General features: G+C 40.8%; 1 protein-coding gene across 6 annotated transcripts in view; it reads left to right on the top strand.

The window, feature by feature from the left end:
- Window positions 1–27,476, top strand: part of SLC25A13 (solute carrier family 25 member 13) — a 204,468-nt gene that overhangs the window by 105,466 nt on the left and 71,526 nt on the right. For all 6 annotated transcript variants that reach the window (XM_030857235.2, XM_030857234.2, XM_060304626.1 and 3 more), the window contains 5 exons: window positions 7,069–7,208; window positions 22,958–23,104; window positions 25,360–25,498; window positions 26,254–26,347; window positions 26,564–26,648. In XM_030857235.2, coding sequence (XP_030713095.1) covers window positions 7,069–7,208; window positions 22,958–23,104; window positions 25,360–25,498; window positions 26,254–26,347; window positions 26,564–26,648 — 605 coding nt within the window. The remainder of the gene's footprint in view (window positions 1–7,068; window positions 7,209–22,957; window positions 23,105–25,359; window positions 25,499–26,253; window positions 26,348–26,563; window positions 26,649–27,476) is intronic.

Genomic DNA, 27,476 nt, shown 5'->3' with positions numbered 1-27,476 from the left:
TTTTTGATACTATATCTAAGAAACTATTTTCCAATCCAGAGCCGTAAAGATTTATGCCTACGTTTTCCTTTAAAAGCTTCACGGTTTTAGCTCTTATATTTAGGTCTTTGCTCCATTTTTAAGTTAGTTTTTGTATATGATGTGAGGTTGGGTCCCACCTTACTTCTTTTGCATGGTTGTCCCAGCACCATTTGTTGAAAAGACTAATCTTTCCCTATTGAATTGTCACCCTTGTTGAAAATTAACTGACCATAAATATAAGGGTTTATTTCTTGACTCTCAGTTCTATTCTATTTGTCTTATATGTCTATCTTTATGCCAGTACCACACAGTCTTGATTACTGTAGCTTTGAGGTAAATTTGAAATACAACTTTTTTCTTCTTTCTCAAGATTGGTTTGGTTATTCTGGGTCTCTAGAATTTCCATATGAATTTTAACGTCTGCTTGTCAATTTCTGCAGACACCAGCTGGAATTTTGATAGGGATTACACTGAATCTGTGTATCACTTTGGGGAGTATTACCATCTTAACAGTATTAAGACCTACCATCTATGAACATGGAGTGTCTTTGCATTTATTTAGATCTTCTTTAATTTCTTTCAACAGTGTTTTGTAGTTTTTAGAGTACACGTTTTACATGTCTTTTGTTAAATTTTTTCCTAAGTATTTTATTCTTTTTGAGGCTATTGTAACTTGAATTGCTTTCTTAATTTCATTTTTGGGTTGCTTACTTCCAGTGTGTAGAGATACAGTTGATTTTTGTATATTGATCTTGTATCCTTCAACAGTGCTGGACTTAGTAGTTCTAATGGTTTTTACGTGGATTCCTTAGGACCTTGAATACGCAAGATCATGTCATCTATGACCCAGCTTTTAAAAATCACAACTGTTTCCACTGCAACCATACTGTGTAGCCTGGGAAACTTATTGGGGGAAATCAGTTGACTTTTTGAGGTTATATTTAGGTAAGAAACGATTACCACTTCGTAATTATCTTTTTATAATCTTAAAAAAAAAGTGCAGCAGACTTTCAGGCTAGAAACATTTGTGGAGAAAGCAAAGTCCCCAAAAATAAACCCAAAGGCTCTTTGAGCTTATTTGGTGAAGTCTTGCTTTAAATACTATCACCATTATTTGGTGATATTATGGGAACTATAGACCTTCCAAACATAGTTTGTTTGGCACATATTGAAATAACAATGATTATACTTCGAGATAAGCACTCTAATTTGTTTTTACTTTCAAGAGGAGTGGCTGAGCTAAGAAAACTATGATTTTAAATATCCAAAATATATATCTAGTGCTTCATTTATATTTCATTGCTAATTCAGTTTTGCTTCTTTGCCTACATGACCTCAACCTGGGGGTAAGATTTTAAGACCTTGTGCTTTAGACTAGGAGAGACCTTCTAATTTTTTTAAGTTAGTAATCTGCCAAGTGATGCTTATTTGAAAGCCATCAGCAGGTGCGTTATGAATTATAGTCGTATTTATTTGTTTATTAATTTGTTTATTTCACAGAACCAAGGGACCAAAAAGCATAAAACATTTTTCTCTTTCCTCTCCAGGACTGCAAGTTAGGAAGTTAGGTTTGAAAAGCTCAGGGAATGGTAAAGATTTAGTGATAGGATGACCCTAAGATGGACTCCTAGAGTCTTTTATGGTAAAGCTCATGGAATTTTCCATGAAAGTGAGAGTACAGAGCAGTTTTGAAAATCACTTTGGTTTTTAGTTTCTGATTTTCCAACTATATGATGGAAGGAGTACTCTTACCTCTCATTGTCTCACCAAGGCATGGAGAAATCTTAAAACAATCAAATGTTAAGTGAGAAAGCTATTTGAACCTCCTAAAAGGAGAAGAGACTGTTAACCTGAGATGATATTACAGTGTCTTCCAAAGTGAGGGGGGAAGTTCCAGAACCCATTGTGACTATTGGGCTTAGAGATGTTCGTTTTCATGAATGTACAGGAAAATGTTGAGGCCAAGCATTTCAGAAAATCAGTGCCCCCGAATGACTTCTTGTAGCGGGATGAAGTATTCAGACTTAAGAATCTATAAAATATTTTCAGAGAAAAAATGTGAGATTTCCAGAGTGACAAAATTTAATATTTTAATTTCTTAAAAGAGTTGATTAGCCTTGAAAATGACTGTAGAAATATTGGTAGTTTTCCTCTTTATCAGTAATAATAATGCTCATATCATTTGGTTTGTCCAGTTAGAATGACTTGGTAATCTTATGATATTTGAGTATTCAAGCCTCTGTTAGGTAAGTTAGGAGAGTGAAAAATAAATTTTGTAGAGATTGTATCAAGTGGTAAAAAACTCCAGGTCTTATTTTTCTGCAGAATTCCATGACCAACTGTTCTTCCCATAGCAACCTTTTCTTCACCACAAATGTAGCATCAAGTCCTTAGGGTTTGAAAATAATATTTGCTGCTGGCAGGTGATGCCAGCATCTGTAAGTGCCTAGACCAGGATCTGTCCTGTCTCAGTGGCTTTGGTCCAATATGTTCTGATTGGACCCTTAATTCACTTCAAAAGAAATGACCCCTTCTTCATGCTGTTGCTCTTTACTGAAAAACTCCCTCACAGGTTCATCTGAATAAATCCTCCACAGCCTTTAGGACCCAGATCAAGTTTTACCTTCTCCAGAAAGCTTTTTTTTCTCCCACTGTTGTAAATGCATCCTTCCTTAAACTTGTGTTTCCTTGCCAAGAGGAACTGTTGCTGTTTAGCACTTAATCCAGTATACTGTTTGGATGTGTTGTTTAGTTAGTTCTTGTGGATTAGACTTGGATTCAGCACCGTGTCTTCTCCTGCCCTCCTACTTCCCGCAGGACCTAATACAGTGCTCCCAGCTGTGCTGGCTAACTAAGGGCTGACATTCGTACAGTGGCCAGTGTGTTAGAACGGCTGAGAACTGAAAATGGACCTCATTCTCAGGGTTGTGTAGTTTGTAAACTGTCCAACTCCAGGGAGCACTGGTCACATAGGCCATGAAGTGAATGTCAGTCACTGGATTGTACAACTTGCATGTCCCCTTGGGTCTACAAGTGGCCTGTGTGTACACTTACTGCATGACATTAGGTCTTCTGGAGAATCTTTCCTACCTCCTTCCTTTCATATTTTTTTGTCCGTTTCAGTGGGGAGTTTAAAAACCCTTCTATAAATCTTTAGAACAACGTTTTTCAAAATGAGGTTCTGGACCCTTGAATTAGAAAAACCCAGGAGGCTAATTAAAATGCAGGTTCTTTAGTTCACTTGAATCAGCCTAGGCCTGGGGCTGGAGACATTAATAAGGAAGACTGACAATTCTTTGCACTTCACTAAAATCTTAGGAAATGATTGTTGAAATGGCTTTTCAGTAGGGTGGAAACTGTAGTGCCTCAAAGGGTTAATACCACTGTCCTTAACCTGTTGCACTATTGTAAACCTTTTCTTCCTCATTTAAGTTGAGCCACAACTTAGTGAATAGTTGCTCTATGCCCACCATTGTGCAGGCACAAGGGGAGAAGCAGATGTGAAAAACATGGCCTTTGTTCTGAAGGTGCTAATAATCTATGTAGAAAGAAAAGATGTATAATTAATGTGTATACTCACGCAGACCTATCTGCATACCTATACAATACTATATAGAGATATCTTTTTAAAAACACATCAGTAGTTCAGGTCTGTAGGATTGACAGTTTGTAGAGTTGAAACGTGTTTTAGAGATCACATATAGCTCTATACTTCAGGGGGACTAAATTTCAATACTTCAGGCAGGCATTTGCATAAGAGAGACAAGCTCTCATGGAATAGTGGAGAAAGCTCTAGACTTAAGGTTCAAAGTTCACAGTTTTGAATTAAAGTCAGAGCTCTGGTAAGCAGTGAATGATAGTTAATTATAGGAAAAATAAGATTGTTGGTTAGAGTCAGTCACATTTTAAATTCATTTACTAAGTTTTGAGTAACCTAAATTTATTATATATATTTATAGTTTTATACCATATAAATATTAAAATGGATAATAAATGCCTTAGCTTTATATGCCAATATTGGGTTAATACCTTCTGTTACTTTTCTTTGTATTAATACATGTAATTTGCATATATTTAGCCTAAAACACATTTTTACTACATTTAATTGATTTAAATATCCAGCTGACACACCCTTTTTATAACATGCCTGCTTTTGTAAATGTCTCTCATCTTGCTTACGGTGGTAGCAGGAGATACGGAGGTCTTTTTGGGTAACTTCCTCGTCACTGCTGTGGGAGTTCCTGTTGCTCATTGTAATAGTTTGCTGGGGTTGCCATAACAAAGTGCCACAGAGTGGGTGGCTTAAACGACAGAAATGAATTTTCTTACAGTTCTGGAAGCGAGAAGTCCAAGATCAAGGTGTTGGCAGGATTGGTGTCTTTTGAGGCCTCTCTCCTTGGCTTGTAAATGACAGTCTTCTCCTTGTGTCTTCACATGGTCTTCCTCTGTGCCTGTCCGTATCCTAATCTACTTTTCTTATAAGCATGGCAGTCATATGACATTAGGCCATCCCCCCCCCCCGCAACGACCTCATTTTAACTTATCTCTTTGAAGAACTTGTCTCCAAAATATAGTCATATTTAAAGTCCTAGGGGCCATGGCTTCAACATACAAACGCAACACAGCACGTAGATCTCATGTCCTGTCACCTCTGAAGTCTTCTATTACAACATACCAAACCTTCATCATGAACTTCTGTCTTTCCAGCTCTATCACTAACTTCATCAAGATTTCCAGTGTTGGACTTTTTGTTCTCCAGAGTCATCATTTCTTTATGACTTTTACTTAACCTTCCATCCACCCATGTCTCCAATATTGGGTTAACACCTTCTGTTACTTTCTATAGGATATTGAAGGAGAGGTCAAGAAAATGAAGGACCTCGTTTTTGACAGCTATCCCATGATTATTGCATTGAAAGGTTATTTTACCAGAATGCTGGGCAGAGAGGAATCTTTTTTTTTTTTTTTTTTTTGCTGTACGCGGGCCTCTCACTGTTGTGGCCTCTCCCGTTGCGGAGCACAGGCTCTGGACGCGCAGGCTCAGCGGCCATGGCTCACGGGGCTAGCCGCTCCGCAGCATGTGGGATCTTCCCAGACCGGGGTATGAACCCGTGTACCCTGCATTGGCAGGCGGACTCTCAACCACTGCGCCACCAGGGAAGCCCAGAGAGGAATCTTTATTTCACCAGCTTGGCAGAAAAATGGCCACCAAGTCATTTTTGTTTGTATATTTTTCTAAAATTTTATTATAGTATAGAAACATTTTTTATAGAGTAAAAAATTGTGTGTTTTTTTTTTCTTTTGGTCACATCTTTGTCATTTGAACATCGTTTCTCATTAGATCATTTATTGGTCTTGATTAGAAGATTGTGGGCCTTCCTTGAATCTATCCTGGGCCTGCTTCATACAGAGGCCTAGAAATTTAGAATGGGAAAGGAGCTATAGATTATCTAGGTTAATATCTATTCTATCACATATAGCCACTAGAATAATACCTAGCACATGGTAAGTGCCTAAGAAATTTTAGCTACTATTAGTAGTAGAATTTAAACCCAAGTAATTTGACTTTCAGTTCGGTAATTCCTTCTCAGAGGTTTTAGAGCCAAAAAGAAACTTGCAGAGTCTCCTCCTACTTAGTTCATTTCATTCATCACTCCCCACTCAGATCCTCAATTCTTGATTCACTTCATTTTTCTTATGTCCTTTCTCTCTTTTTTTTCTCTTTTTTCCTAAAAGTGGAGAAGACAGAATAAATTCAAAGAAATTGAGGGTTATGCTTAAAAACTTCTTATTTTATTATCCTTATCAGGGCCAGCCTGAGGTTTTCTACCATCTTTTATAAAATTTATGCCTGGCATAATGCTGATTTTTTACTGCGTTCTTCGTGCAGATACACACCCAATCTTATACTGATGGCAGCACTACTGTTTCTTCATGGCAAGACTTTTAAAATTTCTGGAAACTTTAAAAGCATGGAATAAAAACTTGTGAGTGTAAGGTGGATGGAAGTAGGAAATTGGGGGGAAACAGTGGAAACACGTGCCAAGGTTTTTGGCACCCTTTAGAGAATTAAAGAATTTACCTCTTTTTTTAAATAGTTGCAAAGGGAAAAAAACAAGGTAGCAGGCACAGTTTGCTCATAAAAGCGAGCAGGGTTGGTAGATATATTTAAAGATGTGAAGGCCAGGACAAATTCATTAATATAATTTGTGTCCCTTTACCCTCCAAGCATACACTCATGTTGGGAGGCGGAGAGACTAGTAAATAAGAACGTGAAGCTTTAGAAAAGTAAGGTTTTTCATATTGTTGTTTTCTGTTCTCTGTCAGTCCTCTTACAGTTTTGTGGTAGAGGCTAAAAAGAGGGGAAGAATCGATACTATAGTACATTTGGTAGCCCATCTTAAAAGGGGATTATTTGGACCATTTGAGAACGTCTGTCAAGCCAGAGTGTACAGGATAAAGTTAAAGGATGGGGCTGTTGGCTGTTCTTCCTGTTACCTTTAAGTGTGGCCTGATGAGCAGTGGAACTTTTTACAGCTTAAATAGAGTCTTAGTGCTGTTGAATATATGCTTCAAGATTTATATCTAACTGATTTCTAAATCCTCAAAAACATTTTAACAGCTTGTTGAGGAGGACTATATTTAAGACTTGTGTAGTGTTCTATGTGTGTCTGTATGTATATGTGTGTTTCCTGCCACTAAAGATTGAATTATATCCCCTGTGCCTAGAAAATAATATTTGTTGAAACAAAACAGATGATGATATGAGATTTAGCTTATTACTTTGGTTTGCGACTGCCTTTTAGGGCTTTTTGTGTGTGTGTGTGTGTGTGTAACTTCTTGATTTTTTCCTTTTATTGGATGGCATTATTAACTTTGACTTCATGAGACTCCCAGTTCTATTTCTGCCATGATTTTATAATCTGTGTTTTTAAAGTTGAGTTACTTTTTATACAAAGAAAAGTAGCAATATCCATTTAATAACAGGTTTTATAAGGAAGAACCCGATTTGCTTTGTTTTAATCAACCTTTCCTTTCTCTTTTCAGAGGACGTTAAGCAAGTTTTTGGACAGACCACAATTCATCAACGTATTCCATTTAACTGGGATTCAGAATTTGTGCAACTACACTTTGGAAAAGAAAGAAAAAGACACCTGACATATGCGGAATTCACTCAGTTTTTACTGGTGGGTCTAGCCCTTATAAAAAGCTTAAAAGAGTGAATAGGTAGAACTAGGATCGTGATGCACATTTGCTAGCCCTGGCCAAACCATCCTATTTGGAAGTATTTCTTTATTAGTATGTAGAAACTATAGGATTAGATAGACTCTTACAGACTCTGCAGAACCCCTTCCTGCTTAAATGGAATACACATTGAGGACCCAGGAAGTCAAGTGATGTGCTGAAAGGTCACATAAATCAGGAGGGACACAATCAGAACCTGAACTCTCGGCTTATGGCTGGTTCCGCCACTACTTACCAATATTTTGTTTTCCTTTGGGAAATGGACAGGTGTCATCATCAGCATCTAACCATAGCATCATTTCACCTGAGGCCTTTTTATAGACAAGACACTGGATCTAGACCTTGACTGCATATTGGAATCACCTGGGGAGCTTTAAAAACTTGTTGTTTGGGTCCCCCATCTCTAGAGATTAGATTTTGTGTGTGTGTGTGTGTGTGTGTGTGTGAGAGAGAGAGAGAGAGAGAGAGAGAGAGATGGAGGGCAGGGAGGGACTGCTTGGGCCTTGGGGTATTTAAAGCTTTTCAGGCACTTCTATTGTGTTGCCAAGTTAGAGAATCACTGTTCAGAGCACTAGCTGTCCGTATCCGGGGTTCAGCTCTGTGGGAGTTACCTACGTCTCTGGGACGCCCCTGGCCCAGTCCCTCCTGACTCTCTCTTTTCCCTCCCTGCTTCGTGATAATTCCACTAGGCCACTGATGATACTAACAGAAGGCTAGTAACAAAATATGATCACAGTTTAGTTTTCCTCCTGAAGCATAATTTTAAGACTGTTGATTCGGATATTGTTTAGTCACTAGAGATCAATATCTAGATATTGTATAGGTCTATGTGATAAACCACTCTTTCTTTCAGATTTTTATGCATTTGTTTTGCTTCTCTAACAATTTTATTTTATTAAATATAATATTTAAAAGGCCTGTTTAAGGGAATTAGTTTGCTGTGTTTAAGTCATGGGTCTTGAGGAAAAATTTGCCAAGGAAACCATCTTTTTCTTCTTTTTTTTAAAAATTGAAATGTAGTTGATATACAATATTATGTTAGTTTTAGGTGTACTATGTAGTGGTTTGACATTTGCATACATTCTTTTTTTTTTCCTCTTTAAAAAAAATCATTTTATTGATCCTTTACCATACAAAATTTATTCAAATTACACCCATTTGAAGTGGTAAGATCACAGCTAGAGAACAGGTTACCCTGTAACAAATCTATTTACAAAATCCATCATAAAAGCTTTTTTTTTTTTTTTACATTATATTACATATTTTCTTCTTTTAACTAGCATACAACACAAAGCTAAACTGATTAGTAGTTTGCCTGCTCCCAATTTTGGGAGAAATACTTACTTTTGACAAAATCACGTACCCCATAGGAAAAGAAATTCCCACAATCTGACAGTTGCCACCCGACTCACTCTGCAAGGCATCTTCCTTCAAATTTTGCATACATTCTGACATGTTCACCATGATAAGTCTGGTAACCATCTTTCCCCATACAGAGTTATTACAATATTGACCATATTCCTAATGTTGTGTATGACATCCTCGTGGCTTCTTTATTTTATTACTGTAGGTTTATAGCTCTTCATCTCCTTTGCCTATTTTGGCCCCGCCCTCCCCATCTGCCTACCCTAAACACCTCCTCTTCTTTGTTATTAGTAACATCAGCAGTGGATATCTTGGTGGCCCTGCATCCTTCCTGCGCCTGTGACCTTGCCAGAGTCTTCTGAGGAGTGGTTGGAAGCACAGCTGTGGGGCGGAGGTGGGGGGTACAGGGACACACGTGCACCGTGCCCAGTGCTCGTTCACTCAGCATTTTGTGGTCTCCATTCTTAGGCACAGTGTATGTAATAGGTTGACTTTACTAGGTGCTTCTCTTTTTGACTTTCACTGGTATCGTTATGATATCTAAAATTTGTCACGCTTTGTAGTTTGCTTTTATTTTCCCAGTCTTTGAAAACTTAAAAAACAAGATGTCTTAAACATGCCTTTGTATTTATTTTAAAATGTGTTCATGTCTGTGGATTCCCATTTGCAGTTCTATATAAACATAAACCTGATTAAATAACTCAGGTGGAGAATGGAATGTGAGTTGTTAGGTTTGTGCTCTTGTGTATACAAGACATCGCGCTGCAGTAGGAGGTGGTATTCATTTTGATGAGGAATAATTACAATAATGCTATTGAGACAGATGCCTCCAATTGACTTTATGGAACACAGCCTAATTAACTTTTAGTCTTAATGGGATGTTAGCAGTGGTAAGGATGATCAGGTTTCCCTTTAAGCAAATATCAATTATGCCGAATTGAGTCAGCTGTAATCCACTCAGCTGCTTCTAGGCCTTCCTCAAGATATGGACAAGCCAGAGGCAAAGATGAGATGACTCAGGGATTACTGATTAGGTTCCCAGCTGCAGCTTGTGGGGCATTCACTTGTATTGGACTCCGTTCTGTACTGGTGAATACGCTCATCCCTCAGTGTCCGGCATGGGACAATTTTGACTTTGTAGCCAGAACGCAAGTGCTAAACTTTTACTAGATTAAAACGGTCTTGGTAGGTAATTAGGGCTTTGCTTTTGTGTCCCACTCCAGGCCCAGAGTTAAAGGAATTAATGGATGTATCATGATAGACTTGCTATGAATGCCGATGAAATGCCAGTTTTGTGTCTACCATTGGGTCACTGTCCCACTGCCCCCAATCAAATGCTTCCTTTGCTTTCTTTGAAGTCTTTTCTGAATGAAGGTAGAGCCTCAGACCTCAACTTCAAATACTTTGTTCTTTGGGGCTCTTTTCTGGATGCAGGGACCTTCTTAAGAATGTAAGTAAACGTAATCTCCTATGTTTGGGGCTCTTGCTTTATCAAGCATGTGCCCGCCTTTCTGCTGTGGAGCAGGGCTCAGAAACACAGGCACCAGCTCCCTGGCTGGCGCCAAGGTCGTGAAAGAACTGCCACCATGCATGCCACTTGCCTGTCGCCTGAGGAGGAAGAGGAGCAGCCAGCCGTAGGGTCAACTTCACAGTGCTTGTGACCTCAAGGAGCCTGTTGTCGAAAACACCGGTCAATCCCACTGAAGGGCCTAGAAGGTATCAGCCTCACACTCTTGTGTGTCAACCTGTGCTTAAGTATGTGCACGTGTTTGTGCCTGGTGAGCAGTGCAGTTCTCTGCAAGGTCAGTTTTTTTCCCTTTCATTTAAAAAATATTTTATTTTATTTTAAATTAATTATTTATTTGGCTGTGTTGGGTCTTTGTGGCTGCGCACAGGATTTTGTCTAGTTGCAGTGAGGGGGGGGCTACTTTTCGTCGCAGCGCGTGGGCTCCTCATTGCGGTGGCTTCTCTTGCTGCGGAGCACGGGCTCTAGGCACGCAGGCTTCAGTAGTTGCAGCATGCGGGCTCAGTAGTTGTGACTTGTGGGCTCTAGAGCGCAGGCTTCAACAGTTGTGGCGCACGGGCTTAGTTGCTCTGCGGCATGTGGGATCTTCCCGGACCAGGGATTGAACCCGTGTCCCCTGCATTGGCAGGTGGATTCTTAACTACTGCGCCACCATGGAAGTCCTAAAAAACATTTTACTATACGGAAGCTGGTGTGAGTTTGTTATAAGCCACCACGTGGCTGTGAGGGCTTCACATGTTCGTCTGGGTACTGTCTGAGGTGTGGTGCCGGTCATGGACATCTATTGGATGCTGAGCTGGAATGTTGTTTTCTGTGCTTTGGTTATAAAATTCATAAAGTGGTGAATCAGTTTGATATACTTGGAGCTAAATTTGTCTTGTTTGTATCTAAATGATATTGTTGAAGGAAGTAGCAGGGATGCAAAGCCTCCCTTCTAGAGTCTTGGTAGGGAAGGATTTCAGAAGGGAGTGGAGCCACAGTCCTGTTACCCCATCCTTAATACTGTTGCATCCACTGCTGCTATCTTTTTTGTGCCGGGTTCTATCATCTCCACTTAACTGCATGAGTGATGGTGTGTACGTGTGAATGTGAATATAGTTTTATACGTTGCAGTGTATGTGTGTGTATATTAAAATAGTCTATAAGCCTTTCCAACATATCTGTACTCTCAGCTCTTAGGGCAAAGCTCTAATTTTATGGTTACTAGTTGAAAAATGGATTTTAATATACTGAAAACAGTATATTTAGAAAACAGTTCTGAGAAATTTTCCTATTCTGTACCTGCTGGAACTCCTGTTCATAAATGATATTAATAACATAGAACTCTCTACCCTGTTTTGAAGTGTTTTTGTGATTGTTACTCGCATGAGGCAAGCCACCCAATTCATCTAATGTTTGCTGAGGATATAGGATTTGTCAAGAGGCCTTGTGCAAAAGGCTCAGAGGTGCAGAGGTAACAACTTTTGAAATACTTATAATGTACAAGTCTGGGCGCGTGTTCCTATGTTTATTCGCCTGACAGCTCAAAAAGCACAACTACAAACAGATATAAAATGTATACCCTATGACGATGCTCTTCTATAACAAAAATCCTTAAGGGTTTGTAGCATAAACCCTTATGGCAGGTGTAAACCCAAAACCAACATTCAAAGTGTGGTTAGAGCAGCCGTCCAAAGTACAAAATTAAAGGGCCAGATACTACTATAAGGTCTTTTTAACAGACCCGTTTTACGGATGAAGAGTCTGAGGCCTTTTACTTTAGAGTCTCTTAGCAGTATCTCATCTGTGATTTCGATTTGCATTTCCCTAATGACTGATGATGTTGAGCATCTTTTCATGTGCTTGTTGCCACTTGTACGTTTTCTCTGGAGATGTGTCTGTTCAAATCCATTAGCTTTTTCTTATTGGATGGGAGTCATAGGCAGTTGTGAGCACAGAGTGAAAGAAAAGCCTCTTAAGTTTTTATGCCAAATTATTCTGTAGAGCAGTACTGAGAGTCACTCTCAAAAAAAGAAGTCATAATAGCAACAACCTTTATAATTTACAAAGTGGTTTTAAATATCCTGTTTCTGATGCTAGCATCCCCCAATACCCTGAGAGGTAATTATAGTTAGTTCTGTTATATACAAAAGAATAAACAGACTCTAGGGTAAAATTTTGCATTTACAGGTAATTTTACGGGGAAATGCTCATGGTTTTCAATGGGGTCCCAAAGGAGTACCCCAAAAGAGTACAGACCCGCTGTTCTAGAGCTTAACTTCTTCCATAAGATCACAGACATGTGAGGGATTAAAAAATATGATGCCATTACCACTGTACTCCACTATGTTGTCTCCAGGGCCATGGCTATGAAGTTAGTTTCTCTTCCTGGAAAGGGCCATGTTTCTGAATGGGGATGTACAGTCATGCATTGCTGGACATTTAGCATACCTGATCCCGGCCATTAATTGCCAGATAATGATTATAAAAAAGCCATAGTAGGGGGCTTCCCTGGTGGCGCAGTGGTTGAGAGTCCGCCTGCCGATGCAGGGGACACGGGTTCGTGCCCCGGTCCGGGAAGATCCCACATGCCGCAGAGCGGCTAGGCCCGTGAGCCATGGCCGCTGAGCCTGTGCGTCCGGAGCCTGTGCTCCGCAATGGGAGAGGCCACAACAGTGAGAGACCCGCGTACCGCAAAAAAAAAAAAAAAAAAAGAAAAGCCATAGTAGGGGTACGTGTTACGGTTGTTTCCAGTTTTATTTTATTATTACTATTTTTTTGGCCACACCGCACGGCTTGCAGGATCTTAGTTCCCCAACCGGGGATCCAAGCGTGGAGTCCTAGCCACTGGACCGCCAGGGAATTCCCCTCCGGTTACTTCTTGATAATGATTTATAATCATGGGTATATATTTCACATATAATTATTACAGTTTAAAAATCATCTACACATAGGAGTTTCTAACGGCTCTGGTCTCAGGATAGAAAAGTCTCAGATTACTTCCCAATGCGATATGCTTGTTAACCAGAAAACTGTTGCTGTTAACTACCTCTCCTGTAGCATTTTCCAGCCTTAGAGAGTGCTTTGGCTTGTGTTGGTCTTTACAATTGCCTTAGGTGTTAAGCAGTTGCTATTGTTTCTGTATGAAAGATGAGCATGTAGAAGCTTGGAGGAGTTTTTTGTTCGAGATGAGACAGGTGGAATAGAAGTTGGTTTTAATTTTCCTAAATCTGTAGCAGTGTTTTCAAATTTTGTGTAAAATGTTTCTGAAGTGATTTTAAAAGGCGGTGCCCTGGGCCTCTGTCCCCACCAAGGGTCTGATTCAGTAGGTCTGGATAGGGCCTAAGAAATAGCCTTTCAAACAGGCGTCCTGAACTGTGATGTTCCAAATGGTCCGAGGGCCACATGTTGAGAAACATTGGTCTAGATGACAAAACCCTGACTGTTTAAAAGCACAGAATCTGGTGTTCAGGTCTCATCCTAAGGCTGATGGGGAGCTAGGAGAGGCAAACATGATGAGATTGGTGTTTCAGAAGGACTGCTCTGGCTGTTGTGTGGACAGTCAAATGGAGAGGGATCTGACTGGGAGAGGGAGACCATCTGGCCATTCTCCAATCCAAGAGAGAATAACTATGGCTTGGGTTGGATGGTGATGGTGATGAGCTAAAGAAAATGGGTTCAAGAAAAGTTCAAGACATGGGCCTGACCAGGCTTGGTGGTCTGTTAGGATGGGGACAGTAAAGGATATGCAGAACTCATGGTTCACTCCTGGATTTTAGGCTTGGGCAAGTGGGAGGATGGTGGTGATTTACCAAGACTGGGAGCACAGGGGGATGGGATGGAGGACATGTTGGTGAAGGCCTGTGAGGAGTGCTTTGCATGTAATCACCACTGATCATTTCATGGAGCCAGGAAGTTTCTTCTGTTTTCAGAGCCCTTCCTCCTCTTACTGTAGGAAGAAGAGTCACGCACAAATCAGCCACGCTCTAAATTGGTGACAAGGCCAGATTTTGAAGGCGGGATTCCATTAGTTAGCCAAGAAATGAGATAGCTGGCTTGGGAGGGAGTGGGGCTAAAAATCCTCTCTAATATCTTCTCATCAAATAGAGTTTAAGGGGCTTCCCTGGTGGCGCAGTGGTTGAGAGTCCACCTGCCGATGCAGGGGACACGGGTTCGTGCCCCGGTCCGGGAAGATCCCACGTGCCGCGGAGCAGCTGGGCCCGTGAGCCATGGCCGCTGAGCCTGTGCGTCCGGAGCCTGTGCTCCGCAACGGGACAGGCCACAACAGTGAGAGGCCCGCGTAAAGCAAAAAAAAAAAAAAACAGAGTTTAAGAATGAAGTTGTCTGATCCAACAGAAAGTCCTCATCACAAGGGTGTGAGTGTTTTACCATAACTTTATTCAGGTCCTCCTTTTGTCAGGAGATGGATGATGAGACCCAGAGAGGTGAATCGTAGTTGGTAGAGCTAGGAGTAGAACCTGGGACTCAGAGCTGTGTCTGGTGTCCCGACCAGTCATTCATGTTTGTTAGGACCCTTGTCATCAGATCACATGAGCCCCAAGCTAGCCCTGTTGGATGCCAAAGCGTATGCATGCAAATAAGGCAACTGAACAGTTTTGGTTCTTTTCGTTAAATCAAACCAACCAGTATTTTGGCTTATGGGTCAACAATGGCATACAGACCAACCCAAGTCTTCTGTGTGAAATGGACATTTTGGTTTTCAGGTTCTGCGCCCTAGAGAGCAGAGTTCTGTAAGTCAGCAGCCCCAGGTGCTGGTGGTGTCCCACCACCAGCGTGTCCCTCTGAAGGCCAGAGATTTGCTGCTCCTAGTAGTGAGCTGTTCTGAGTCACAGGGTTGCGACTATGTATGTCAGGGTATCCTGGTTTAAGGCAAAACTTTCAGCACAAAAGGCTGTGTTGTTAAAAAAGGAATTGTTCCCCCTGCCAGCCCAACATCACCACCAAACAAAAGAAAACATAACCTTCATCCATGGCAACATCAAATTCTCAAGCTTTGGAATTGAAAGAGCATTTCAGGTGTTAACAAAAAACAATCCTTTGTGGTAGAACTTGCTGAAGCCACAATTGTTTAAACAGGTCAGTGGACCACTAACAAAGTCCTTACTTAGGATTGAGTAACCCAAGCCATTTGTGCGCCCCCCCACCCCGGGTACCCCAACTTGCCATCTGTATTAGTTAAAATATCTAGACCCTGGATCTTTAGTAGCCAGAGACCATGATTATATTTGCATTCTTAACGTGGGTGTGATTTTTATGTTGATTTTAAGTTGGACCAGATGGGGTCTGTGATACAGCTTTGGTACTGCTTCATAAATACAGTACCACTTGATGTTCCAAAGTGAAATAACAAGTAAAGGCAGCTAATGTTGTTTTGCCCTCAGCTTCTCCAAGAGATGAGATTGTGTTTTGTGTCCAAATGGAAACCACTGCTAGTTTGGCGCCGAGTGACCAGAGATGGGGGAATAGCCTGGTCACTTGGAGAATTAGACACAGGATTCATTTCATTCGCACTGCACTTTCTGCTCTCTGGGCAAAGGAAATCAGAATTCATTGTGCTTTTGTGTCCGTGGTGTTCATCAGCTAGCTGTTTTGTTGAGTAGCCTGTTGTGCAGGCTTTTACAGTAACATCCTGGTGAAAATGAACACACCATATAGCTGTTACCCACTGTGAAGTTTAACGTTGAATCAGAAGAGCAAGGAAATTGAGATGGAAAAGCTCTGTACTGGTTGTTGTCAAGGTGTTGCTGTGTGTGCAGTGTCACATGCGGCACTGCTACTAAAGACCCTTTTAATTAGAGACCCCACCCAGTGAATTGGAGATGAAATTTCACGCTGAACTCTGGAAGTCTGACTGCATAGGCTGAATGTGGGGAGCACAGAAAAATGTTGAGAATGGGAACTACTTATCTCTCTACCTATTGCATTGCCAAGTTCCATTTTTCACTCAGTTTAAAAATATGTGGATCTTTATTTTAACTAGAATTTTTTCCTCTAAATTAGCATAGGATTATGAAAATGATACTTATATATTAAATGGTAGAGGTTCTGATACTTGATGTAATATAGAATTTATTTGAAATAGGGCCAAATATAATACCATATTTTATAAGCAAACCTTCTTTATACATTTTTATTCCTCATTTTCATAAATAATTACCTGCATTTTCCCCAGAATTCTTCTACCACCACCCCTAAAAAGGAATTCTTTTGAATTATATCTTTGTTGATAACCCGTGATTAAAGTTTTAGATATATATTTTTTAATTTCAAAACTATACAAAACACAAAAATGCAAAGTAGTCAGGGGTGTTTTTTGGTGTTCTTGGCTTTATAATATAAGTCTAATATAAATCATCTGGATCTGCTGCTTGTTTTGAGGGTCTGTTGGTCTTTTTTTTTTTTTTTTTGGTTCCTGATAAATTGTTTTCAGGCTGAAGCACGAACTTGCGCGTCTGAATAAAGGTGGAGAGAATTTTTGCATTCAGAATATACCCACTTGAAAATTGGAGATTATTAAGGAAATGACAGGCCTGGAACTCTTAGAAGCATGAATGTTAAACCAAAAGTGGTGTAACCTCTATATATGTGTATTTCTGTACAGCTAGCAACTCTGAAGAGTTTGATTTTTTTTTTTTCCCCTCCTGCAGCATTCTGAATGGGTGTGTTAAAGTAGTTGGAAACTGCTACAGTAGAAGCCTAGTCCATTAATCATCACGTACCGGAATAGAGGGAACAGAAAACAGCTCACTGGCAAATGTAAAGAGAAACTGGGCCTCCTTTCACGTGTTGGAGCCTTAGAGGTGGCCGTCCAGCTCCTTGCTTTGTGACCTCCTGGCCTTAGGTGAAGGAGAGCCCTTTCTCTTTACAGTCCTTCCTGGCTCCATCAACAGCGTTTAGGAAGCGCCCTGTGGCCTGTTACTGATAAGAGCTCTCTCGGGAGAGCCGTGCCTTCATTCCAGCTCTCTGGGTTTTCCACAGGGTCTCAGGCCATCGATTTTATTGTCTGTACTCATTTAGGTATTGCTTCCATTTTTGTCATCTGCCTGCTCTTCCTATGCGTTGTAGGATGATCTCATCCATTTTTACAACTTTTTTTTTTTTTTCCTTTTGGTTTTTGGTAGGCCTTCCCCTAAAAGGAACGGGCAGTCCACGTAGGATAAGGGTATGGCTCTGGAGCCAGACCGCCCGGCTGCATATCCAGTTTCATCCTTAGCGTCATGCGACCCTCAGCTGCTCTTTACCTAATTTTTCCATCTACAAAATGGAGGTGGTGGGTAATCCCACCTTATAAGGTTATTGAAAGATGAAGCAGGAAAATGCAGCTGTCCCTGGAGCATAGCCTGTGCTTAACAACAGTAAATGTTAGCCTTTGGGTTTTTTTTTTCCCCCTAAAATCCTGTTGTCTGCATTTCTCAGATTTACATTTCGACCTGTACCTCTGGCTTTCTTTTGTTTGTAGCTGGAGGCAAAGCTTATCTCACTCCAAGTTTCTCCCAGCGGTCAACTACCTCATCTCTTTCCCCTTAAGTATTTTCTTTTGTGGCAGATTCTCCTATCTCTCCCATCATCCAAGGTGAGAATTCTTTAAGAAACTCTTGTTCCATTTTTATATATAAATCACCACCCAAACTTTTCTTAAAATCTCTTTTCCAGTTATCTGTCCAGATCACTTATGATCCCCTTGCTTATGGTTTTACCCATGGCAGCATACGTTAGTGGTTGGAATCCGACAATACTTTGGTAGAGATCTCAGCCTCTCCCACCTGCTAGCTGTGTCACGTTGGACTAGTTACTTAACCTCCCTAAGCTTCGGGTGCCTCTGGGAGATGAAGGTGTTATCACTTCACAGGATTGTTGTGAGGCTTGAATGAAGTCCTGTCTTTGAAGTTCCCGGCAGAGCCCCTGGCCTGTAGAAGTGTTCAGGCACTCAGCTGTTACTGTTATCCTCCACCCTAACTGGTCTTCGTCTCTGTTGCTGTTGTTGGTTCAGAATGACTTAGCAGAACTGTTCCTTACCTACTAGGTGATTTTTTTAAAGACTCCAAGAACTTATATTGGAACTGACTTTAGAGGTTTTTAAACCATTCACCTTGACCAAAATCAAAGCTACTTTTTATTAAGTGCCGGTCGCACGTGACGTCTAGTTTTTACCACTCGGTGCAGTCAGGTGTTGCTGAGGCTCTGAGATATAAACACACTTCCCTAAGCCCTCCCAGCTAGGAGCGCCATGACTGATACTTGAACTCTGCCCATTCCTGTCCCAAACTTCAGATTTGTCATTATAACAGATTGCTTCCACAACCCCTTGTATAAAATGAAATAAAATAGAATATGAAAAAATAAAAAAATAAAATTCCTTGACGTATGTTTCTCAGCCAGTAGTTGAACAGGTATTTCCAGTGACTGGGAACCCCCTACTTTGCAAGGTAGCCCATTTCATTGCTGAATAGTCAGGTTAAATACTTCTGTGTTTTGTGCTGAAACCTGATCCCTCTATCTTCTCTCCATTGATTTTTTTTTTTCTTTAAGAAATACAGAGAACCAGTCTAACTTCTTTTTTACCTGATAGTCCTTTCAACCTTTAAACATTTGAACGTAACTATTGCGTCTCCGTCTCCCATTGTTCTCTCCCCCGCACGAAGGACGAGTTTCTCCATTCTGGTCCCTTTCGTTTTGGAAATGAACGGTAACTACCCATGCTCTAGACATCATGCATACCAAAAGCTCGCCGTCCCAGCTTTACCCCTCTGGACTCAGATCTAGGATGCTTCACTGTCTTGGTAGCCTTGAATAGGGTTAAGGTTTTCCTTAAACAGCTGTAGAGGTGCCAATGGAGAGCTTTGATGTTAAGTCAGTCTACAGTGAGTAGTGAGCCTGGCTCTTTGTTTCAAAGGTCACTCATTCTTGAATTAAGTATTTATAGAGTACCTGTATGTTAGCTCCCCCCCAGACCTCCTTATTGGTCTTTCTCCTCCTCAATCTCTTGAGGTCGTGAGCAAGGCTGGGAGAAGGCCCTTTAGATTTGGTTTCTTTCCTCCATGATCTCTGCTATTGTTAGGAGGACAATCCTGGTGTTTGAGAGCGCATCAGAGACTTTTGCCTTAATGAAAAAGTTTGGGGAATTTTATTGTTTTCTCGTGAAAATAAGCTACAGAAAAATCTAGAGCACTGGAATACTTTAAAAGCAAATTGAATGTTTATCTTCTTATAGCTATGAAGACTCCTAAGTGTCAAATAATATTTTGTAATCAAATTCCCGACAGCAGCATTATCCAGGCTTCCCATGCAGTGTAGTGGGGTATTAGGAGCAAGGTCAGTGCAGCGGGACTGCCTGGCTTTGAATTCCAGCTTTGCTGCTTCCTGTCAGTGAGACGTTCGTTTCCTCAACTGCTACAGTGGGGTTAATAATAGTTCCTGCCTCATAGGGTTGCTGTGAGCATTAAATCAGTTTATCACGACAAAGCACTTTAGAACACTGGCAGGTAATGTATGCTTACAAAATGCTGTTATCGTGGCTGTTTTATCATTTGAGGTAATAGTTTTCATTTCCTCACCCAGAAGAAGAAATAGTCATGACATAAACAGATGTTCTTCAGAAGGCAACCCCATCTTCAGTAAGCTACTTTTAAGTTTGGGGAGACACATAGCTAAACGTTTTTACTATACTCGACTATTAGAGAACTACCTGGATCCACCTTGTTTTTCATGGAATTTAGTGTCCCCAATCTTTAAGAACTGTTGGAAATGTGTTCTCAAGTTGTCCTTTGTTAGGGTTAGAAGTGCTTTTGTACCGTGATTGCGAGATTCCTGCTACTAGATGTTTAATCGTGCACAGAAGTGCGTAGTGATGCCACTTGTCCCCATTACAGACTCACCCCCTGTCCTGCAGTGGGAGCATCATCCCCACTTGGGTGTCTGTTTCCCAGTTAGACATTCTGGATGGATTGGTCTTAGTGTTCCGGCTTCCTGCTCTCTGAGGAGTTGGAGTGACCAGGGAAACTGATACTGCTTTTGATATAATGTTCTGAGGAGCCCCGAGACTATTTCAGTTATAAACTAGGGGAAGTGGTAAATAACTGAACGCACTTTCTGGTATTGTTGAGAGTAATCTTGGCTTGCGATAGCTTTAGCAGTGGGTCTAGCGATTCAAAGACTGTGTTCGTTTACTTTCAATTGAATACATACTGTGGTCATTTTTCACTACAGGGTGTTTAACAGTTGGTTTCATCCTTCCTTTTAAATTGGAGACACTTGTACAGAGGACCCCTTTTTGTTCAATACATTGTAATTTGTTCACTCAGTTGGTTTTATACAGTACCTGTCACTGAAGATTATGTCCATGGTTTATTGAGTACCTGCTATATCTAAAGCATTCTGCCCACACCGTAAGTAGGATGAGCAGGACACAGTCTCTTTTTCCTGGCAAGGCGGGGGGAAAGACAGGAATGTAAATAACTGATTATAATATAGGATGGAGTAAGACAAGCCTTATAATTGCGGTTCAAGCAGGAGGCCGCATGATCAGATCAGTTATTTTCAGTTAGGAGGCCTGGTTATATTTACCTAAGTGGTGGCATTTGAGCCACCAAGTGGTAGGATTTCAGGAGCTAGAGCAGAAGGCTATAATCTCCGCCAGGTGGAGGGGAGAGTGTGGACAAAGGCCCGGATGTGTGGAAGTTTGTCCATGCTGGGCATGGGGTGCCCTAGACCAGGCTGAGAGTAACTCCTTGTAGGGTCTGGAGAGCCTTGCTTTGGAGATAGATCTTTACGATGAAAGGTTTCAGCTGAGGGTGACTGAAGTCAGATTTGAGATGCTGAAAGGCAGCTGTTGATGTGTGCAAGGTGGATGCAGAGGTCAGAGAGGAGTGCCAGACTGACAGTTGGGCCCATGGTGGCCATTCAGCCGTGGTCTGAGGAGGCCTTGAACCAGTGGTCAGGAATAAAAAGGAAAAGATGCATTTGACTGAACTTTCAAAGGTCCAAGTGGCTTAATGTAGTAACTGGTTTACTCTGGGGGAAAGGAAGCTGGAAAAATTGAAAATGACAGGTTTCTAGGGTAAGTGACCGGGAAAACAACATGCTAATAATTAAGCTTTGAACATGGGAGAAGGACCAGGTTTGAGGGCTGGGTGGGAGACATATAGTAGCGGATTTAGCGACGTGTAATTTTATGGCCTTTACAAGATACCCCCATGAGTATATTCACTAAGCAGTTAGAAATTCTGGCGCAGCAGATAGGAGTGAGAGGCTTGGATCTGGGAGTCAAGCCTTATAAGAAATCTCATAAGAAGACCTAGCGGGGGAGGTCTTTGCCTAGGAGAGTTGAGTGAGAAGACCTGAGGACAGAGGGCTGACACGTGCCTCCTATTTAAGGAGCGAGTGGAAGAAATACTAGAAAGATGAGGGTCCCAGACGAGAGTTCCAGGCCGGATCAACACTGGCAGATGCTATAACCGAGAAGAGGCTTTTGAATAGGATAAGAACTCTGATTCTTATTATTGTTTTGTCTTTAAAAATGTTTTATTGTAGACGCTTTCAAACCCCATAAAAGTAAGGATAAAGATATGATGACCCACTGTGTTCCCACTATACAGCTTCAATTATTATCAATATAGTCTTCCTTTATCTCCCCACCTCTCTGTGGGAAGAGAAGGGAGATAGGGTACTTCAAGGCATTTTCAGATTCATGTCATTTCTCCCACACTTTAGTTTGCACTACTTCATGAGGACAGTTAGTTTTCATAAAACTGTAAGTCATTATCTCACCAAAGTTAAAAAAAAAAAGTTAATTCCTCAGTATCATCTAATAAAACTTTTAAATTTAAATAATTTAAAGTCCCTGAAAGCCACATCCGGGATGCCTTTTAATTTCATAGACATTAGATCTCACTCTAAGGGCCCATTTGGGAAATGGACAGAGTGTCTTGAGGAAGAGAATATAATACTCTCTGCAGAAGGGATGCTTCTCCTACATAGCACATGATGGGTTTTGACGGGAGACCGTGTTTTATTTTTTGATACACTTATCCCCTGAGAATAGCAATAGAAATCTAAGGTTGGGCTTCCTGTCCTTAGATCATATGAATTAAAACACATATCCAATGGCACTGCCACAGTTTTGCCACCTCTGATGCATGTACCATCCAGTCCCTAATTCTAGAGTATTGGTCCTCAATCGGGACATATGGTCCTCTCTGGAGACATTTTTGATTGCCATGGCCTTGCGGAAAAGGGGCTACCAGCATCCAGTGGAAAGAGGGTAGGGATGCATAGGACAGCCTCCATAACAAAGGCTTAACCTACCCCAAATACCAACAGTGTCGAGGAATGGCATATTCCTGAGCAGAGCCACCCTTTTCAATCTGCTGTTACATCACATGTGTGTGAACCAAGTTACCGTTAAACATTTTTCTCTGTTCTTTGGAGAGAGGTTAATGTCCCTGTAGGTGTTTTTCCTTTGATCATCTGCGTCCCCTAAGCAAGGTTTGTCCAGACCTTTGAGCCTGCCAAGCTTCATTCTAGGTTTTATTTTCCTTGTGTCTTTGGACTAGAGCAGAACATGGAAGTGATTTGGTTTCTTTGGGTAAGAAATTGAAGGAATGTACTTTCTCAAGACATGTTCACCAGTCTGAACAAAGTTCTCTCTTTGGAAGGAGATAACTTGGGAGTGCTATTGAACAAGTGTGGGGCTTAGTAAATCAAGATATAATGTATATATTTCTTCACTCCGATTTGAAATTGAGCAGTCATTGGTAGTAAATGGGAAACATAAATGAAGTACTTCACCTTCTTTGTTTGCAGGAAATACAATTGGAGCATGCGAAGCAAGCCTTTGTTCAAAGGGACAATGCCAGGACTGGAAAGGTCACAGCCATTGACTTCCGAGACATCATGGTCACCATCCGCCCTCATGTCTTGACACCTTTTGTAGAAGAATGTCTTGTAGCTGTAAGTTGTTTTTTAATTTCTATTGGAGTATAGTTAATTTACAATGTTGTGTTTGTTTCAGGTGTGTAGCAAAGTGAATCAGTTACACATATATCCACTCTTTTTTAGATTCTTTTCCCACATAGGTCATTACAAAGTACTGAGTAGAGTTCCCTGTGTTATACAGTAGGTCCTTATTATCTATTTTATATATAGTAGCGTGTATATGTCAATTCCAATCTCCCAATTTATCCCTCCTCCTAGGTTGTAACTTGCCATAATGAAATAGCTTATTCTACCTGGTGTAAGCTCAGTAAATAAGGGATTGTAAGAGCAGGTCTTACAGATTATGTTTAAACACTAACATTTTTTTATTTTCTTAGTGATATTGCATCCATTACCAAACTTACAGAGAGTGCTTTGCCAGTTTTAGTGGGTAGGTTAACTTGTTACCTGGATGATATGGACTATCTTAAAGAAATGTATTAACTGGCTTTTTTAAAAAGGAAAAACAGACATATAATCGCATATTAATTTGCTTTATATTTTGAGGTATGTCAAATGCTGATCTTTGCTTTTACCTGTTCTCCAAGGCAAAGTGGTTTTTGTAAGCAGGTAGTGCGCATAGATATGTTTGAGGTGTCAGCAGAACAGGAACTCTAACCCTTGGATTCACTCATTCATTCAGCATGTGTGTGGAGGCGACACTGGCACATGCAGTGGGCGGAGCCTTGCTGTCCTGTGTCGTGGAGCTTCCCTCCTAGTGGATGTCCAGCCACTCTGCTCCTTCATGGACCCTGAGGGTGTCCTGGAACATTCTGTGGTGGTAGTTCCCAAGCCTTGGTCACGGAGCTTAAGAATCATCAGGGATAGTTATTAAAAGTGCGGATTCTGGGCTTCCCTGGTGGTGCAGTGGTTGAGAGTCCACCTGCCAATGCAGGGGACACGGGTTCGTGCCCCGGTCTGGGAAGATCCCACATGCCGCGGAGCGGCTGGGCCCGTGAGCCATGGCCGCTGAGCCTGTGCGTCCGGAGCCTGTGCTCCCCAACAGGAGAGGCCACAACAGTGAGAGGCCCGCGTAACGCAAGGAAAAAAAAAAAAAAAAAGTGCGGATTCTGAGGTCTCTTCCAAGCCTACCCATTCACCATCCACAGGTGGTAAGGTCCTAGAATCTAATTTCTGAGGCTTCCTAGGCAATTGTGATGATCCCCCAGATTTGGGACCCTTATGCAATGGTAACTCTTCCTTTGTTAATCCCAGGGAGAGGGCTTTTTGAGTGTTTTCACCATCACCTGAGTTTGCCCCAGTGCTTACCATAAGGGGAGCTTTTCATTTTTCCTCTTTTTCTTTCTGGTCTCTCTCTTTGGAGATGCGGTGATCTGACAAGGCCTTTTCCACTCCGGCACTGTGTTAATCTCGCTCCTTTTCTTGGCCCCCCCTTCGCTATCCCAGCTCTCACATCAGCTATTTCAAACAAGTAGTAAGTGAAGATTTATGTGGTTGTTACCTTATAAAGAAGTGCTTTCCTAATAAAAATATTTTGCCTTGTTAGGGAAGGCAAGATATTTGAAACCTCAAACTGAAGTTCCATTCATAATGGACATGCTGTTTTCCTTGTCCCCGTGAAGAATTATGGTTTCTTACAAATTCTGATTATCAGAATTCTGACCAGTCTTAACCCTCATCAAAGCGTATGACATCTCATAATTTTACCATAATATGCTTGTTTGCTAGAAATCCTACCAATATAAAGTCTGTACTTAATGCTGATTTATTACTACTTATAAGTAACATGACAAATCATGATATTAATGTTAGATTGACCACTTTTCTTAGTATGTTTGTGTTGGTATAATAGAGTTTTGCATGTATAAGTATACACATGTGTGCATGTGTATAATAGAGTTTTGCATGTCTAAGCTTTTAAGGATTGCTCATTAGATGAAATAAACAAACTTATAAAACATTTCCAATTGAAATTTGAACTCTGTAAATTACTACTGGTTCTGTTGTTATAATCCTACACATGTATTTAGTTTTCTAGGACTTTGTGGAGAGTACAAGTTCTGGTCATGATTAGTTGCAGTTACTTCTAAAAATCGTTTATAGCTTTTTTTTAATGTGAAAGAAAAATGCTTATAAACATTTCTTTCTATACATGCTTTCTTGATTACTTCCAAAACTAGCATTTGATGTACATACTTCTGAATCTTCTTCATTCTATAAATGCTTTGTTTATTTTTCTTCTCCCCCCTCTTATTTTCAACTTACTTGAGGCTGCTGGAGGTACCACGTCCCATCAAGTTAGTTTCTCCTATTTTAATGGATTTAATTCACTCCTTAACAACATGGAACTCATTAGAAAGATCTACAGCACTCTGGCTGGCAACAGGAAAGATGTAGAGGTGACTAAGGGTAAGTGAGAATCTGAATTCTTGCCTGCAACTATCTTGGTGAGTTATTATTAGGGTAAAGAAGACAACTAGGAGTTTATGTTATAAATTTTTCTGTCCCACTGACACATATTAACCATATGGTACATGTGTGTTCTCCACCCTTAGATCAGACAAAACAATCTTCAGCACATTTTAAATAAACCCAAGACGGTCTTTGAATGAGGGAACCATGTAAAGTTTCTTAAATGTTTTCAAATCTTACTAAAACCTGAGCTAAATTGGCATCCTCTAAAGTGACCTTCAAAAGTACACAAGGAATTCCATAAACTTACACTGCTGACAGTGTGTGTTGATTGACTATCTCTGATCAAGATATCAGCATTTTAATGAGATTTTTTTTTTTTAAACAGAGAATTCCCTTCGGAATTCCACAGCTTCATTAATATTACGTCCTGGGACCTATGCATATTGAGTTTCATATCTCCTTCCTGGTTTTCCCTGACCCGCAATTTGAATGGCTTCCTGTGTCATTTATTCAAAGCCTTTGGATGACACCAAGCTTTTAGAGTCAATATTAGAGAAACTATTCTGTACACTTTTTCCAGATAAAGGAAAGAACTGCAAAAATTCTTACCCTATTTGGATTGACTTGAATTCTACGACTGTTAATAATAAAGTTTGGTGATGTTCGCTCATTCCTGTGCCTTGAGTTAACGCTGCATTTAGCGGCTATTCCTTCTTGAATCTTTCCCTTTTAACTCTTTTTCCATGCAGAGGAGTTTGTTCTGGCAGCTCAGAAATTTGGTCAGGTTACACCCATGGAAGTTGACATCTTGTTTCAGTTAGCAGATTTATATGAGCCACGGGGGTAAGTTGCTCTTTTTTTTTTTTTTTTTTTAATTAGCTTAATAAAGGGAGGTTAGGAGGTGGGGTAGGAGGACCGCAGCAAACCTGGAGAAAAAGAAGCCATATTAAAGATGACTCTGAAATATGGGAAACAAGAAAAGAAACGTTTTAAAATTCCATAATGTAAATTTTAATAAATTTGTATTTTGTTGTTGCTTGTGCTCGCTTTTCCCTCTAGACGTATGACGTTAGCCGACATTGAACGGATCGCTCCTCTAGAAGAGGGAACTCTGCCCTTCAACTTGGCCGAGGCCCAGAGGCAGGTGGGTAAAAGGGAGCACACTTTCTTCCTGGTGTTTCTTTGATAGGGTCACCCAACCCCTTTTCACGTGCAGTTGCCTTTTGGACACTGGTCTCTGACCTACCATTTCTTTGTTTTGCACTAAAAATCCAGACCATTTCAAAAGACTGGAAAGAGAAATTACTTAGAGATATTCTGAGAAACAGATAATTGGCATTTGCTTTTCCTGTGAAAGATGGGGTGATTTCTTAACCGCCTTAGAAGCCTAACCCTTCCAAAAGAGGCAGAAGATCTTCTTCCCTCAATCTTGTGCTGGGAGAGGTGGGACTGGAGTCCCGTTTTGGTGTCACCGTCCCAGCGTCGTGTTGTGAAATGAAAGCTGGGCTCTGCCCCACAGAGAAGTACTTCATCAGGGCATCGCGCAACTGCCATGCCTGCCGGTTTTCTGAATATCAAAATGAGATAATTTTGTTTAGTCTGGAGTCATAGTTTGAAGGCTTTTAGACCTATTTTCTTTGTGAAAGGACTCATAAGTTATGTGGAAACAATTTGAGGAATGCTAAATTTTATTTTATGGTTAACAGAAACCAACCTCTTGAATTTGTGGAAGTCAGAAACCGAAGACCTGGGACCTCTTACATTTAACTCTTACTCGGCTTTCTATAGGTCAGGGTTATAGAATAAAAGCCTCCAGAGCATGTGTTGTGCTTACATGGTGTTTGTAAAATAAATCCACTCACAGACGAGCATCGTTTTAGAAAAATACCTCCTTTAAGGCAAAGCCATCTCCGAATCCTGTGAGACTTAACAGTTTTTGGCTGGGAGCTCCGGGTCTGTACAGAGACGCCAG

The sequence above is a fragment of the Globicephala melas genome, chromosome 9 (genome assembly GCF_963455315.2).
Source record: "Globicephala melas chromosome 9, mGloMel1.2, whole genome shotgun sequence".
In the NCBI taxonomy this organism is placed as follows: Eukaryota; Metazoa; Chordata; class Mammalia; order Artiodactyla; family Delphinidae; genus Globicephala; species Globicephala melas.
The sequence above is the reverse complement of the archived record's forward strand: the minus strand, read 5'-3'. Positions and strand labels throughout refer to the sequence as shown.